This window comes from Anabrus simplex, chromosome 1, assembly GCF_040414725.1.
Source record: "Anabrus simplex isolate iqAnaSimp1 chromosome 1, ASM4041472v1, whole genome shotgun sequence".
NCBI lineage: Eukaryota > Metazoa > Arthropoda > Insecta > Orthoptera > Tettigoniidae > Anabrus > Anabrus simplex.
In genome coordinates, this window is record NC_090265.1 from 1574427874 (window position 1) to 1574443928 (window position 16055).

The following is a 16055-nucleotide window of genomic DNA, read 5'->3' on the forward strand; positions in this document are numbered from 1 at the left end:
ATAAAGCAGCAGGTGAACTTGGTACCCTTTCAGTACCTGCATACACCCCAGCATCAGTGGGTAGGGTCTGACACATCCCACTCTGACGAGTCTAGTGTCAGACCTAAGACGAAATGCTGGTTAATAGAGCAAACGCCTGAAAAGCCAACATCTAATTTTTGATCTGATTTTTGATATGCTCTATTGGTGGAAAAGTATCTAATTCCCTCCATGGGAATTTAGAATTACCATTTGGAATTGCTAGGCGGGCATTAATTCCATTGTGGAGTTTTATCTCCCGTATGCAGTTATCAGACTGTGCCACATAAGAGGCTTCTGATAAGTTCACCTGCATACACCCCAGCATCAGTGGGTAGGGTCTGACAAATCCCACTCTGACGAGTCTAGTGTCAGACCTAAGACGAAATGCTGGTTAATAGAGCAAACGCCTGAAAAGCCAACATCTAATTTTTGATCTGATTTTTGATATGCTCTATTGGTGGAAAAGTATCTAATTCCCTCCATGGGAATTTAGAATTACCATTTGGAATTGCTAGGCGGGCATTAATTCCATTGTGGAGTTTTATCTCCCATATGCAGTTATCAGACTGTGCCACATAAGAGGCTTCTGATAAGTTCACCTGCATACATCCCAGCATCAGTGGGTAGGGTCTGACACATCCCACTCTGACGAGTCTAGTGTCAGACCTAAGACGAAATGCTGGTTAATAGAGCAAACGCCTGAAAAGCCAACATCTAATTTTTGATCTGATTAAAGAAATACTGTACAAGTAAAAATAAATTTTTATTATTTTCAATCCGGATAAATCAGAGATCCAGATTAATGAGGGCCGGATAAACGAGGTTCTTGTATAGTTGAAAACACTACCTAGTGAATGAACAGAATCTTAACTCCTAAATATAGAATGTTTTTTTTACAGAGATTGTACACTGATCTCAGTTGTGTACTGTTATTCAAAAGTACACATAATATTCACTTTAATCTTGATACTGGACAGATAGGGAGGCAGGCAAGTGAGAAAATTGGTGAAGGAGGAATTTGTACAGAATATAATGGAAAAATCAAGACTGCAAAAACAGATGCAGTGATCTAGTGGAAGATCGAACACAGAAGGCTGGAAGAATTCTAGATAGTGACAGAAGAAGAAATCATCAGGGATGGAAGGAAGGAGACTTTGAAGAAATGTGTATTCTGAAGAGATCTAGCTGAAGGTTAAAATCTGATGGTGATGTGTGGACCTGGCTGGAGTAGTAGTAAATCAGACTGATGTGAAGGTTAGGATAAAGTTTGCACTGTAGTTGATAGATGATGATGGGAATCTTGTATGTGGATAAGATCTATTGTGATATAAGTGGTTAATCTATTTCAGTCACTGTCTATGGTTACTTTGCTTTTTTATCATTTTTTCTTCTACTTCTTCTTTTATGAATGCATAGGATTATTTTAGTCAGTCCATCGTTCAGGTCTCTTTGAAGGGATTGTTCGGGTTTTGCGGTCCTCCCAGTACTTCTTCAGACGCTCTGATCTTCATGCCCTTTCCTCGGTTGAAAATATGCGTGTTGTTGGTTTGTTTCATATAAGGGTAACGTAGAAGTTAGTATTCTTGAGTTTTGTATTCAATTTTATCTTATTTTTGGTGTCTTCTGTTGTAAGGCCTATTTCCTTCAGATCCTCTCTTACTTCTCTGTTCCATTTACATCCTGTTGTGTGTTTTTTTTTTTTTTTTTGAGACGAGATTGTCTTGTACTAGTTATTTTAGAAGTCTCGAATCCTGCATACTCATGAAATGTCCAAAGAATCCCAGTCTCCTCGTATGCATAGTATTCTAGCTCTTTGTACACGACTTTGTTAGGTTTAACCACCACTGTCCATCTTTCTGGTGTTTTTTTGTTGATGCAGGTTCTTCCAATCCTCCTTTCAATTTTCTGAAGATCGTCGCCATAAGACCTATCTGTGTCGGTGCGACGTAAAGCCCCTAGCAAAAAAAAAAAATTTTCTGAAGTCTGTCAATCTTTGATATTTATTCAGGTGAAAAAGTGTTTCTGCTGCATATGTAGCTTCCAGTTTTATAACTGTGTTGTAGTGTTTTATTTTTGCATTTATTGATAGACATTTCCTTTTGTAGATATCTCATGTTAAGTTTTGTGCTTTAGCTAATCTATTTGTACTTGTTTGGATTGAGAGTTTTTTCATTTAGGTTATGTGTTATTACTTCTCCAAGATATTTGCTTTGCTTTTATATAAAATATTGTAACGTGTTGGCGGGGTAAATAAGTAAATAAATGAGTACAGCCCCTGGTAGCGTCCTGTTTCTACGATTTATTAACTAAGCACTACAATTACAGATTTACACACACAGACAAAAGTCGAGATTACAACTTACACACGTACATGGTCACACACTTACACTGTTCACGCGCTCTCTCTTAGTTTCTCTTATGTTCCATCTACAATGACACACACACACACACACACACACACACACACACACACACACACACACACAGAGTCATCGATTATGTACACTACACTCACTCAGCCACTCGGTCACACTCGCTAGCGCTGTCACGGTCCACAGCCTACACGTCAGTCTCGCAGGTCGGGATAGTATCCGCTGTTCACTCAATCCGTCGAACCCCGTTCGCAGTCTACACACGTCGTCACCCAGTGTACTCCACTCCAGAACACCCAAGGTTCTTCTCCAGCAGCCAGCCACAAGGGACGCACACACACACACACACACACACACACGACGTCAGGGGAACAGGAACGAGTCCTCGACTCCAACGGGCAGATAATCCATCAGGCTGCACTCTCCCAGGCCATCACTGACTGCGCTCCAGCAAACTCAGTCTTGCTCTCACTCACTCTTACTCACTAACTCCATCTAACTCTCACTGACTGACTCTCCAAGTTACTCCTCTCCTTATATACCTGCTCTGGGCCTTCCAGAACAGTCCGGATGTTAGATATCTCCAGGAACCTTGCGAGATGGAAGACTCCAGATTAATTGTCGAGTAATTTCCGTCGTCCCATGCGGCGCGATCACGGACAGAAGAGAGAAGGGGCCGCCCAGCACTTAAATGTTGCTCGCGATTGGCGCGCTCGAGCCTAAGGGGGTGACGAGCTCGGCGCGTAGCGACTTGGCATGACGGACGCTATAACCCTTACAATATACTTTACTTTTGGGGACTTATATTTTGGTGGTTGAGTATTGTGAGTGACCAGTGAAGATAGATGAAATAATTTACATAAGTAAATCATCAAACAAATCCTGAATACAGACAAATGATGTCATTAAAAAATAAAGGAAATGTGTACAAATGTATAAAGAGATTAAAGGTTTCAGGGTTCTACTGTGCTCATTCTTTATTCTTTTTTGCATTTTAAGTTGTGATTTCGATCACATTTTTCCTCACACAGAACACACACAGTTGTCATTCACGTTGTGAAATCGCTGTCTTATGCATCATTTATGATGAAATCTATGGACTGCTATCCTTGTGTCTACATATCATAGTACATAGTTTACTTCAGTCCATTTCCACTCCACCTTTCTTCAAGTAATTGAGAACACTGCCTAGCGAATGGCAACAGTAGACAGAATCTTAACTCCTCAATATAAAATGATTTTTTACAAAGCTTGTGTATTCAAAAGACACATAATATTTGTTTTAATCTTTTATTTTCTCTAGAGTTCTTAGATTGACTAACGATACCTTGTTTCCAAATTATTTCAGTACCGTACATAGACAACAAATCAAACTGATAAGGAAGGATTGCAAAGGAAAAGTAGGATACAAAAAAATGAAAAACAAGACATAATATTATCTTCCTCTCTGATTGATTAAAATAGCATATTTACGTGACTAATACCCGCACCTTTTTAAAAAAAATGAGGTATGAAATTGGAGTGCGGGTTTATTTGCGTCAATGTTGGCATTTTTTTTCTCTCAAAATCAGCCTTCCTAAAGTTAGGGTGCAGTGATTATTCGGTGGCGGGGATTTATTCACGTAAATACGAAATACGGTATAACATTGAAATCTGTTACGTCTTCATAAGTTACACTTCTTTTTTTTTTTTCTGAGAGAGAGAGAGAGAGAGAGAGAGAGAGAGAGAGTGTGTTTTTTTTCTTAGAGGTGATACTTTTTTCTTTCATTCCTGAAATATGAACTATTTTGTTTAATATTTTCTGCTTGTATTTCAAAAAACATCATGCATATATAAAAGTTTCTTTCCTTAGAAACAATGACATTGTTTGTTTACTCCCACAGCTCCTGCTCACAGACAAAAGCGAGCTTCCAAGAACAAGGTACATCACTGAGGCCACCATTGAAGTGAACACTTCCACAGTTGGCGTCACCATTTTTGTTGTTAGGCTCGCTGGGATCTGACCACTTGGTGTAGCCGGTAGTCTCCAGTGCTTCCCCTGAAGAATGGAAAGATGGAGTTAATAGTGTACTCTATTTAGTAAATGTATGCTTAGGTTACATATGTTTCAGTGATATTAGGGAAAAACATATTATTAGCAATGATGCAAAACTCTGTTTAAGAAAATATAACCAAGAAATGACTCAATTTTATGCACACGAGAATGACACACTATCAGAAGATACACTCTCCTTTCACTGATAAAGACATTCACATTTCATAGAGAATATTATTTTACACTGGAAATGTTTAATAAATTGTCCCGATTATAGTTAAGTGTTTACTATGTGAATAAACCCTTTAATAGAATTAATTCATAAACCTTCAGATTTACTGTGTGTATGTTATGTTATTGATAGTTGTTCATGCTTCCATGCTCATTAGCCATGTTGGAGAAGGGGGCAGGTGTTCTTGTAAAATCTTAGACAGGGTTTGATTCTTAATGATATTTTGCATAACTCAAGTAGTATTGATCTTCTGTTGGCTTCTTTGCAGAGGACTTTACAGCATGTGATGTACCTTATTCATCTGTGTAATGGATGCATTTTTTCCCCTCAAATTGTATAACAAAACGCTAGGCTGTGACTTCTATGTAAAGAAAAGTCTGTTATGAAAAATTTAGACACATCAAAACACATGCCATCTAGAATTTGAAATAGCATCAATAGCAATATAACCACAAATTATGTATTGATGGTCTTGCCAAAAATGAGTCAACAATCGATCAATAGCTGTTTAGCTGTTGTAATAAAACACAGACAACATACAGCCAAGATATAGCATATCCAAGAGCAACTACAATAGCAAGTCTTGCCATTGGTCTCGCTGCAAATGAGTCTACAATCTTTCATCGATCGATAACTAGCATCAGCTGTTTAACTTATATAACAAAACACTGACAGCATTTATGGTAACTTAAAATGGGAAATGAAGTGCAGCAGTAATTTTTGGTAAAACATTACCAACATTTTATTTCTATGATTACAGCAAAACTTGCTGTATAACTTCAATATTTTGACCTATTTCAACACAAAATATAACACTTAGAACACTACAGTTGTAAAAAACTATAAGTAACAGAATGTTTCATTCTACAAGAATATCCTCAGATACTATCAAATCACTTTTTACTTTTAACCATGTGTATATACTATGTTGAATATTGTCTACGATTGTGAATAGGTTAAACAATGAACAAATCTGAGAAATCATATGAATGTTGAAGTCCATTATTGACAATTAAGTGAATTTGAGAAAGTTTTCTGTACTTAACTTAAAACCAGCTCTGGTTTCACATCCATTATCTCCAGCGCCTAGGACTGTTTTCAGGTCACAGGCCTTGATTGTGCCATGCTAACACAAACATGTCAGTAATGGGGAAAGGGAAAGACAGAGTGGGGACAACTCTGTTCAGCAGAGAAAGAGAGAAGTGCTACGTGACTATAGTCTACTTGTCTTTACATGAATTAGAAAAATAATGCACGATAATGATTTTTAGAAGAAATTCCTGTGCAGCAGTGAATTAAAGAGAACTTTCTATGACTATCTTTTATGATAAAATAATAGCCTGATACAAAGATACAAGGATACATAGAGCAATATCCATACTAATTAGCACAACAGATTTTATAAACGACAAAACAATAAAACAAATCACTAAGGAAAACAACCACCTACTTGACACAGTAGATCAGTTATTAAGGAATCAAAGAAAACGCACACCTGAACACAACAAATATATAGTCCTCAATTATGTGAACAAGAACACGTACAAGATAGCTAACATTTTCAGAAAACAAGGTCTAAAAATAGCTTTCAGAACGAATAACACACTACAAAGACACATCAACAAATGCAACCAAAACAGATCAGCAGTTTATGAACTCAAGTGTCAAGAACCAAACTGCAATGCTACATATTTAGGCTAAACAAAATGCCCTCAAGGTACAAAGAACACAAAAATGTTGTTTGATACAATTAGCATTCAGCCTTCGGAGAACACGTAAATGAGAGCTCTCCTAATTTCATGGACATCAAACACATCCAAAATAAAAGAAAATCATCAAACATAAAGGAGGCAATATAGCGTATAATCTCGAATACCACCCGCCACCGAATAAGACCCGCACCCTTATTTTGAAAGAATTTTTTTTTTTTTAAGTCAAAATTATTTACAATCTTTACTAACACACATCAGATGATTAGAAAATACAAATAAAAGTAAACAAACATTTCCAGAACGATATCCAACGAGTTCAATCATCATCATCATCATCATCACTACAAACTTCGGAACTTTCATCACCTTCTCACAAAATGTCATCATCGCTGCCATCCATAGCATTAGAAATGCTACATTTCCTGAAGCTCTTCCATATGAGGTCTCCAGGGATATGATTCCATGCAGTCACAATCCACAAACACAGCAGCTGAACTTTCAAGCGCTGAATGCAACCAGTTGGTGTCAGTGTGTGATTATCAGCCGCCATCCATTCAATTTTTGGAAACTGTACACTCATTTAAAGATAAAAATTTCATTGTTCCGTATTGAAATTATTGATGTTAAAAATTAAATAATTGAAAAGGAGGTTCAACCTATTCAATACTTAAAAGAAAGAAATGCAGTAATCACATTCCTATTTAAATGGGACCGGTTTCGACCTTAGTCCAGGTCATCATCAGCCGTAAAAACATGTACAATGTTTATGAATATTGGAGGTCAGTTTCACACTCTGATAGGCACAAAGACACGACACCACATTCTGTCATGTACAAAGTCACAACACTATAAACTAATATACGAAGATCAAAAATAACTTGAAGTCGCAGACGAATAGATTTGTAGTAGAAAGCCGCCAGCTCCTGGTGATCAGCGCAGCACATTCAAGGTCATGCGCTGCGGTCGAACGCCAAAGTAGAGTGGAGAATGTTTTGAAGGTCAAGAATTTGTTACGGTTGCGGGAAGTTAAGTACGTATATAAAAAATATACGACGCAAATCAGTATAATTGAATGAGTACTTGTACTTCTGCTAAGTTCTTGGAAAACAAGTACTCATTCAATTATACTGATTTGCGTCGTATATTTTTTATATACGTACTTAACTTCCCGCAATCGTAACAAATTCTTGACCTTCAAAACATTCTCCACTCTACTTTGGCGTTCGACCGCAGCGCATGACCTTGAATGTGCAAATCAGTATAATTGAATGAGTACTTGTTTTCCAAGAACTTAGCAGAAGTACAAGTACTCATTCAATTATACTGATTTGCGTCGTATATTTTTTATATACGTACTTAACTTCCCGCAACCGTAACAAATTCTTGACCTTCAAAACATTCTCCACTCTACTTTGGCGTTCGACCGCAGCGCATGACCTTGAATGTGCTGCGCTGATCACCAGGAGCTGGCGGCTTTACTACAAATCTATTCGTCTGCGACTTCAAGTTATTTTTGATCTTCGTATATTAGTTTATAGTGTTGTGACTTTGTGCATGACAGAATGTGGTGTCGTGTCTTTGTGCCTATCAGAGTGTGAAACTGACCTCCAATATTCATAAACATTGTACATGTTTTTACGGCTGATGATGACCTGGACTAAGGTCGAAACCGGTCCCATTTAAATAGGAATGTGATTACTGCATTTCTTTCTTTTAAGTATTGAATAGGTTGAACCTCCTTTTCAATTATTTAATTTTTAACTGTACACTCAGTCCACGAAAAGCTCTACGATCACTACTACATGTTAATAGCACATCTTTCTTCTTTCTCCAATCACGAATACACGACTCGTCAATATCGTATTTCCTACCGGTGGCACGATTTCCAATAATTTTGGCTTCACGAACTATTTTCAGTTTCTCACTCGCAGTAAAAGATCGCAAACGCTTTGTGGAATTCATGTTGATACTCCGAGAACGTGCGTGAGACCGACGCCAAGCGCAGAAGTGGTGTATACAGAGAGCGGAGTGAGCATTGTTGCCAAGCCATGCCGGGGGTGATGCCCAATTTACGCGCATTCGGAAAGATAAATTTCCCAAAATTTTAAATAAGACCCGCACCCAATTTTGGAAACGATATTTTTGAAAATACAGTGCGGATGGTATTCAAGATTATACAGTAAATACTCATCGCAATAAAAGCCAACCAAACCAACCTCAGTGATCACACACACACACACCTGAAAACCCCCCAATCCCCGATTGAAATACCTCCTTCCCAGTCCTTGAGCACTTTTCTCATTATGTGCTCAGTGTAGATATTGAAGAGGATGGGTGAGAGAGTGTCTTCTGCCACTCTCTGCTTTGAAATTTCTGGACATTGCTTTGGTTGACCCGAACAGCCGCCTTGTTGCTTATATTCCACACAAATACCACCAGATGCAGTGGGACTGTCATTTCTAGAAGAATGGTACAGAGAGGTGTCCATTTCACCAAATCGAATTCCTTGTTGTAATCAACAAAGCATGGAAAGATCACAACATTGAACTCTGTGGCCATTTCCACAATCTGCCAGGCATTCAGAATTTGCTACCCTGTGCCTTTTCCTTCGTTGAATCCACATTGCTTTTCAGCTATTTCAGGAAGTAGAAAGTATTTCAGCCTATTATTAAGGACATGAAGAAGTATCTTGCTCGCATGAGGGATGAGAGCTGCTGTTCTGTAATTAGGACATTCGTTCGGTGAAACTTTCTTGTAAATGGGAATGAAGATTGAGTGACACGAGTGTTGCCAACTCAAAAACATAAAAAGTTGCTAAATTGTATTAAAAATATAGTTAAAAATGGCTAAAATTACAGACTGAAATAGCTTAAAAAAGATGGCTAGATGAACTCATCCAATTATTGAAAAATATGGTCCTCACGTCCTGCTCTTCATTGGCTACTCTTTCAAAGGTTATCACACAGTGCATGTGATCTTTCATTTTATTTTACACTTGCAATATAAAAGTATCTTTGAATCATAAAGAAAGGTATTAAAACTGAAGAGAGCCAAAATTTCTCACGTAATGTAGATTATAGCTAAAAATGTAGCTAATAGCTAAACTCAAAATTTTGTAGCAAACGACTTTTCAGAATAGCTAGAACTAGCTATAAAATGGCTATATTGGCAACATTGAGTGACACCATTCATTTGACCATTTCCCAGTCCTCCATATGGTATTGCATAGCTCTAGAAGTTTGTTTGATCCAACTTGACCCACGGCTTTCAGTACATTGACAGTTATGCCATCCATCCCGGGTGACTTCTTGGTACTCAACTGACTGATGGCCTTCTCAGTCTCAGACTGCAATATAACAGGTTCCAGTTTGTAAGATACATCCAGGGTTTCAGCATGATCTTTGTTATCCTTGAACAAATTCATGTAGTACTCTCACCATACTTCTGTGATTCCCTCTGGGTCTGTGATCTTCACCCACTTGTCCACAGGTACTTGGGTTTGGGGTTTACATTCCCTGATCATTTTGAAGAGGTTGTGGGTTTTGTTTTGTATGGCATGATGCTCAGACTCAGAGTAAATATTTCTCAGGAAGGAGTTTTTATCCTAATAGCAAGCTAGTTTGATCTTCTGGTTGATCTGGTGCAGTCAATCCTCACATTCCAAATCAGTCAATTTGCTTTTAATGTGACGCCTTTCTTCTACTAGTTGTAGAGTGGCACCTGTCATTCAGTGTTTCTTTTCTTATTAAATTGAATTGTTCCACTTACTCTTAACTGCTTCTCCAACCCAATCCTTGATATTTTGCTAGTAGATGTTGACATCATGATCGCTCCTTTCCAAGTTAGCCTTATCCTCGAGGTTTTGCTGAAAAGCTTCTATGTTCTGGACTTCAGGTATTTCCTGCCTTTTCCTCTTCATCAGGAACCATAACTTTAGAGAGAATGATCCTAATAGCAGCTTGTGATCAGAGTCACAGTTTGAGGTTTATAGGAAAGTTTAATTCACGGAGGATGTAGCTGAGTTTACTGAAATCCACCCAGGTCAACCTGATTCTTCTGGTAATTTCTGATGTCTGGTTGTCTCGCTCAAGTTTAATATTGTGGCCCAGGTACACATATTTATCAACATTCACGAAGATGTGCCCATTGACGGTAAACTGCATGCATGTTGTTTGGGTTCATAATTTTATTTTTGTGTGGGTTTATTTTCAGTCCCACTGCTTGGGGGGGGCTTCCTTCAGTTCCTACAGCATTGTTTCCAGTTCACTGGCATCACTGCTGATGAGGATCACATCATTGTCAAAGCGTGGGTGACTGAGAGATGTACCATCGATGTTGACTTTCTTCTGGTCCCAAGCTAGTTTCTTTAACACGTCCTCTAATGCCAAGATAAATAGTTTAGGCGAGATGGTATCACCTTGTTTAGTGCCTCTCCCAGTTCGAACTGTCCTTGTGATCTACTTTCCTTCAATTTTGACATTAGAGTACCATGGTAGTAGATGTATTTTATCAAGTTGGAATACCTGGGGACGATGTATGCATGATCCATTGCTTCAAGTACATTCCAGGCCTCAGTCAAATCAAAGGCTTTATCTTAATCCACAAACGCCATGTGTAGAGGGAAACTGTCCTCAGTACGTTTCTCGATCAGAGTACATATCGTTTGAGATGGTCAGTCATACCGAGGGCATTCCTGAATCCTACTTGCCGGATGGGCTGGTAGGAGTCGAATTCCTTGATAAGTCGGTTTGTTACAATTTTGATTAATTTATAAAAGATGGAAAGTAGACTGATGGGCTTGTAGTTTTCCATACATATTCGTATTCTTTCTTGAACAGTAGCCTCTGCATTCTGCCATGAACCAGGAATCCTTCCTTCGTTGATACACTTGTTGAGGAGTAGCAGAAGTGCTATTTCTAGAGTTTCTCCTCAGACCTTCAACATTTTGCATGTTATCAGGTTGTCTCACTATACATTGCAGTTCAACTGTGTTAATGTTGCTCTCATTTTTTTTTCACATCATTGAGCTAGCTACCTCTGTGGATCAGTGGTAGAGTATCGGCCTCCGGATCCCAAGATAGTGGGTTCGACCCAGCAAAAGTAGTTGGAATTTTAAAGGCGGGAAAAAAATGTCTATGCGACACTTCATATCTTACAATGTTGGCATGTAAAAGATCTCTGGTGACATATTTGATGTTCACCTTACAAAATTCATCAAAACTGAGCCATAGATGGGCAAGAGAGATTCGGTTTACTCTGCCATAGTAAGCCTCGAGTAAAATGGAACATAAAAATTTATGAGCAGACAGCCAAATGGCATCATATTGAAATGTCTCTGCATACAGTACCCGAGACCATTCTTGTTGTTGTTGTTGTTATTACTATTATTATTATTATTATTATTATTATTATTATTATTATTATTATTATCATTATTATTATTATTAGCCTTAATACATCCTCTTTACAAAAAAGGAGATAAGAGTAATCCGAATAATTATAGAGTATTGTCTATCTTGTACTGCACATACTAGTTTTTTTCCAAGATCTTATATGGAAGGATTAAAGATCAACTAGAAAAATAGTTAGGAGAATACCAAGGAGGCTTTAGACCCTGGAGAAGTTGTGTTAAACAGATCATCACTCTAAAATGAATAATGGCATACTACAGAATACGGAACAAGCCTATAGTAATAATATTTGTTGACTTTAAGAAGGCATATGATTGTATAGATAGACCTTCAATGTTAAAAATGTTATGGAATTTTAGACTCCATCCTAAGTTAATCAAACTGATAGAATTTACTTTAACTAATACCATATCAAAAGTAAAGTTTAGAGGAGAGGTTTCTGAACCAGTTTTTATTAAAATAGCTTTAAGACAAGGAGACTTTATCACCATTACTATTTACCTACTAATTGTTCATTAGAATTTATAATAAGAGAATGGTACAAGGTCAACCCAAAGAACATAAAAGTTGGAAGCTCCAAACAGAATTTAAGTTTAAACTGTTTGGATTTGCTGATGACCTTCCTCTATTGTCCCCCAATATTCAGGAAACTCGACACCAAATTATATCTCTACAGGAAATAGCACAAAAAAATAGGTCTTATAATATCCTTTGAAAAACCTGATATCATGTTTACACATCCCCCATTGGTAAACAGAATAGCAATTGATGGGCAAGAAATCAATTGTTGTTTGTCCAACCTTGTCCCGTTTATCTACGGAGTCAGGTATGAGATGAGATGAATCTGTCATGGCAGCTTTTATGACTGGATGCCCTTCCTGACGTCAGCCTCATCAGAGAAGTTAATGAGATGGAATAAAGTGATATATGATAGTAGGAAGGGAGAAGGTGAAACCTGGTGCCGGCACATAGCCTACTCTTGTCGAATAGCACCAAGGGGTCTGCTCAAGGCTTACAGTAGTGTTCCCATCCGATGGACGAATCACCATCAACAGCGTCATATGCCCTCACTCCACATGAACACTGCGGAGAGCTTTGGAATTTAATCCAGGCTTTTAACACACAATCTAGTGATTAGAAATTGTATATCACCACCTCTTCTACCTTGCCTGCCAACATTCTGATGGTGAAAATTTTTTCGACCAGCGGGACTCGAACCCGCTAACCACGGTCCCAGACCATTTAGACTTCAACACCTTAATGATCATGGCCACCAGGCGGGCTCGAGAAATCAATATTGTTGATAAATTTAAGTATTTAGGAGAAATCATAATGTATAATCTTAATGAGAAATCAGCTTTGCATAACAGAATAAATAAACTAAACTAAGCAAATTATATTACCAAGACTACATACGATAAAATAAAGCATATTGTTAGCAGCAAAATTAAGACATTATAAAACAGTCACACAGCCAAAACTAACTTATGCTAGTGAAACCATTTTTAAAACCAATAATACAGCTGAAACAGACAAAATACTTAAGACAGAAAGAAGAATATGCATAAATAAACAGTATCAAGTTATTGGACAATGGAGAATAGCATCACATAAAACAATTTATAAGGAAATTGAACCAGTATTGAGCAGAATTAGCAGAAAAATAATTGTAAAATTATGGAATAGCAAGACCAAGATTAAATGGGTCATGGAAATTAAAGAGGATATTAAAGAACTACAAATAACAATAGACGATCTCAAAAACAGAAAAAATTAGGATACTTCAAGAGAGACACACCAGGCTACTGACCAAGATCAATAAAAGGTCTAATGGGGGAGTATTTTCAACAGAACAAAGGAAAGCAGTCTCTCAGAATGAAAAAATATTGGGCTGATAGGATATCAAAAATTCTTTTGTATAATTGAGTAGAGTAGTCCAATGTAGGCCATAAAATGTAAAATAAAATAAATAATAATTGTTATAATTATTATTTGGTTTCAATAGTTTCCTTAAAATTTGTGTATTGTAGACTCTGTGGTCTTTTCTAATGACCTCCTTCACTTTTTTGTTCAGACTATTATATCTAGGAGAGTCTTTATCAGTTCTCCTTTTCTTGATGAGCATCTCTGTTTCTGGGCTAATTTTTGAGTTTCTTGGTCTTCTTAGTAAGCAAATGTCCTTCACAGCAGTACAGATGTGTTTCTTGTGAATCTGAATAGAGCAAATGTTTGAAAAGCCTTACATCTGATATGTTTTTGACATTTTTGACAATCTGGTGATTATACTTTTTATCCTGTCCCTTCAAATTGCACATTGTGAGTCAGTCCTTCTTCTCTATCATAAGCTTCCTCTCCAAATGCATGTCAAGTTGGAGCTTTTCCCTCACCAGTCTATGATCACTGCCAGTATCAAACCGATTTAATACAGATACATCTGAAAATATGCTTTTGTCCGAGGCTAGGATATAATCACTTTCACTTTCGACAGTGTTATCAAGGCTGCTCCAAGTCCACCTCTTCTGGGGTACTTTTTGAAGAAGGTGTTTAAGCAGTAGATCTTTTCTTTGATGAGGAATTCAATCATCATTTGCCCCCTCTGGTTGCATTGGCCCAAACCGAAATTTGTCAATGTATGTTTGGTCTGCTACAGATTTGGCTCTGATTTTGGCATAGATGACTGTCAGAAATCGCCTATGTTGAGGTGACGAGATACTTTATACTTTTGTGGGTCAGTAGAGCCACACCCCTCGACGTGCACATTTGCCTTAGAGTTTCTTTGGAAGAGGTGTTTGCAAGGTGTCCTGATTTCAAGATTGTGGTTGCTTCCCCACCCAGTCTGGTTTCACTGATCCCTAGTACATTCCACTTAATGTTCTTCAGTTCATTCTTGAGGTTTGTCTGGTGCTCCTTAAGTTTCATGGTACGTATGTTGTACATTGCAATATAGAATGTCTTAATTTTGCACTTTCCTATCAGTTTTTATTTTGGTTAAGCTTTTGCCTCCCAGTATCCATGAGACTGACTGATGCATTAGTCCAAGATTTTGAACTTGTTGTTTGACTTGCCTGCGATAGTAACATTTTAGAGATTGACATTTCATAATTGGAAGATTTCGGCAATTACTGTACTGTATTTACTCGCATATTAGACGCCTTTTTTTCCCCGCCTTTTCAGCCAAAAAAGAAAGTTGGGTTCAACATGCGATAACCTCAAATTTTGTGCAGTGAACAAAACGTCTAGGTTATAAAGAGCTATACATTGTACATGAAAACATTTTACACTCTTGTTTAACAAACTTATGAATATATTTTGAGTTTTACTGACTATTTTCATTGGAAGGCAGTATTTCTAAATTTAAAAAGACATTAAATGGTGAACACAGTCATATGTGGGTAGTCAGTTTCAGTTACTCTTATATCACGTCATTCATTTTATCTCATTAACTCCTCTGATGAGGTTGATGTTGCGAAGGACATCCGGTCGTAAAAACTCGCTACAAAGATTCGTCCCACTTCATAGTCGACCTCACGTAGAAAAGGATAAGGGTATCGTATTATGCAGTAATAATACAGAAGAACTTATTGGCCAGTCATTTGTCTCTGTCAGTTGAAAAGAAGACCTACCAGACAGTAAACCTGATCACAGCTTTAATTTGAATTAGCATCGTCTTATGCCGCCAACTTCCCTGCTACTGGCGTGCTGTCATTCCAAATGACGTCATCTTTACTGCCATCAAGAGCATTCGAGATCCTGTCTCTTTTTAAACTTAAAAACAGTTTTGTTCACAACTGTAGAGTCCAAACAGTGAGAATCTATCATATAGATGTTGATTCCTATAGGGAACCTGAAATATTTATCCCGAATGAGTAAATTAATAATAGTAATATAGTTGGTATTATTGATTGATTGATGTTTGTCGTTTAAAGGGGCCTAACATCAAGGTCATCGGTCCCTAATGGTATGAAATGAGATAAAATGAAATGACAACTTAAAAGTCCAAAATCCTACACTGACCAGAATTCAAAGCGTAAGGAGGAAGAATGAATGGATGGACAGATATGAATTTAAAACGATCAGTGGATCCGACCTACAGTGCCTCACATGCACAGAAGCTGGCACAAAACAATATTACTGACCAAGGGACGGCTTCTATGGCACGATGCTGAATCGATTATGCTTATAGTGGGGTTTGAAATTTGGTAAATGTTTGGATTGTTGTATGTGAAAGTAATGAATCCCATAAAAAAACTAAACACTTGCATATCTTATAGA

The 16055-nt window shown here is 37.6% G+C and overlaps 2 protein-coding genes across 2 annotated transcripts in view; one reads left to right on the forward strand and one right to left on the reverse strand.

Annotated features, from left to right (window-relative positions):
* The window catches only part of LOC136858542 (ATP synthase subunit C lysine N-methyltransferase), a 96760-nt gene extending 92348 nt beyond the window's left edge, over positions 1-4412 (forward strand). Inside the window, exon 5 of the mRNA XM_067138157.2 lies at positions 4277-4412. The gene's annotated coding sequence lies outside the window, so the exon portion shown is untranslated. The remainder of the gene's footprint in view (positions 1-4276) is intronic.
* The window catches only part of LOC136858541 (hemolymph lipopolysaccharide-binding protein), an 83081-nt gene continuing 71125 nt past the window's right edge, over positions 4100-16055 (reverse strand). Inside the window, exon 5 of the mRNA XM_068225600.1 lies at positions 4100-4431. Coding sequence (XP_068081701.1) covers positions 4265-4431 — 167 coding nt within the window. The 3' untranslated portion in view covers positions 4100-4264. The remainder of the gene's footprint in view (positions 4432-16055) is intronic.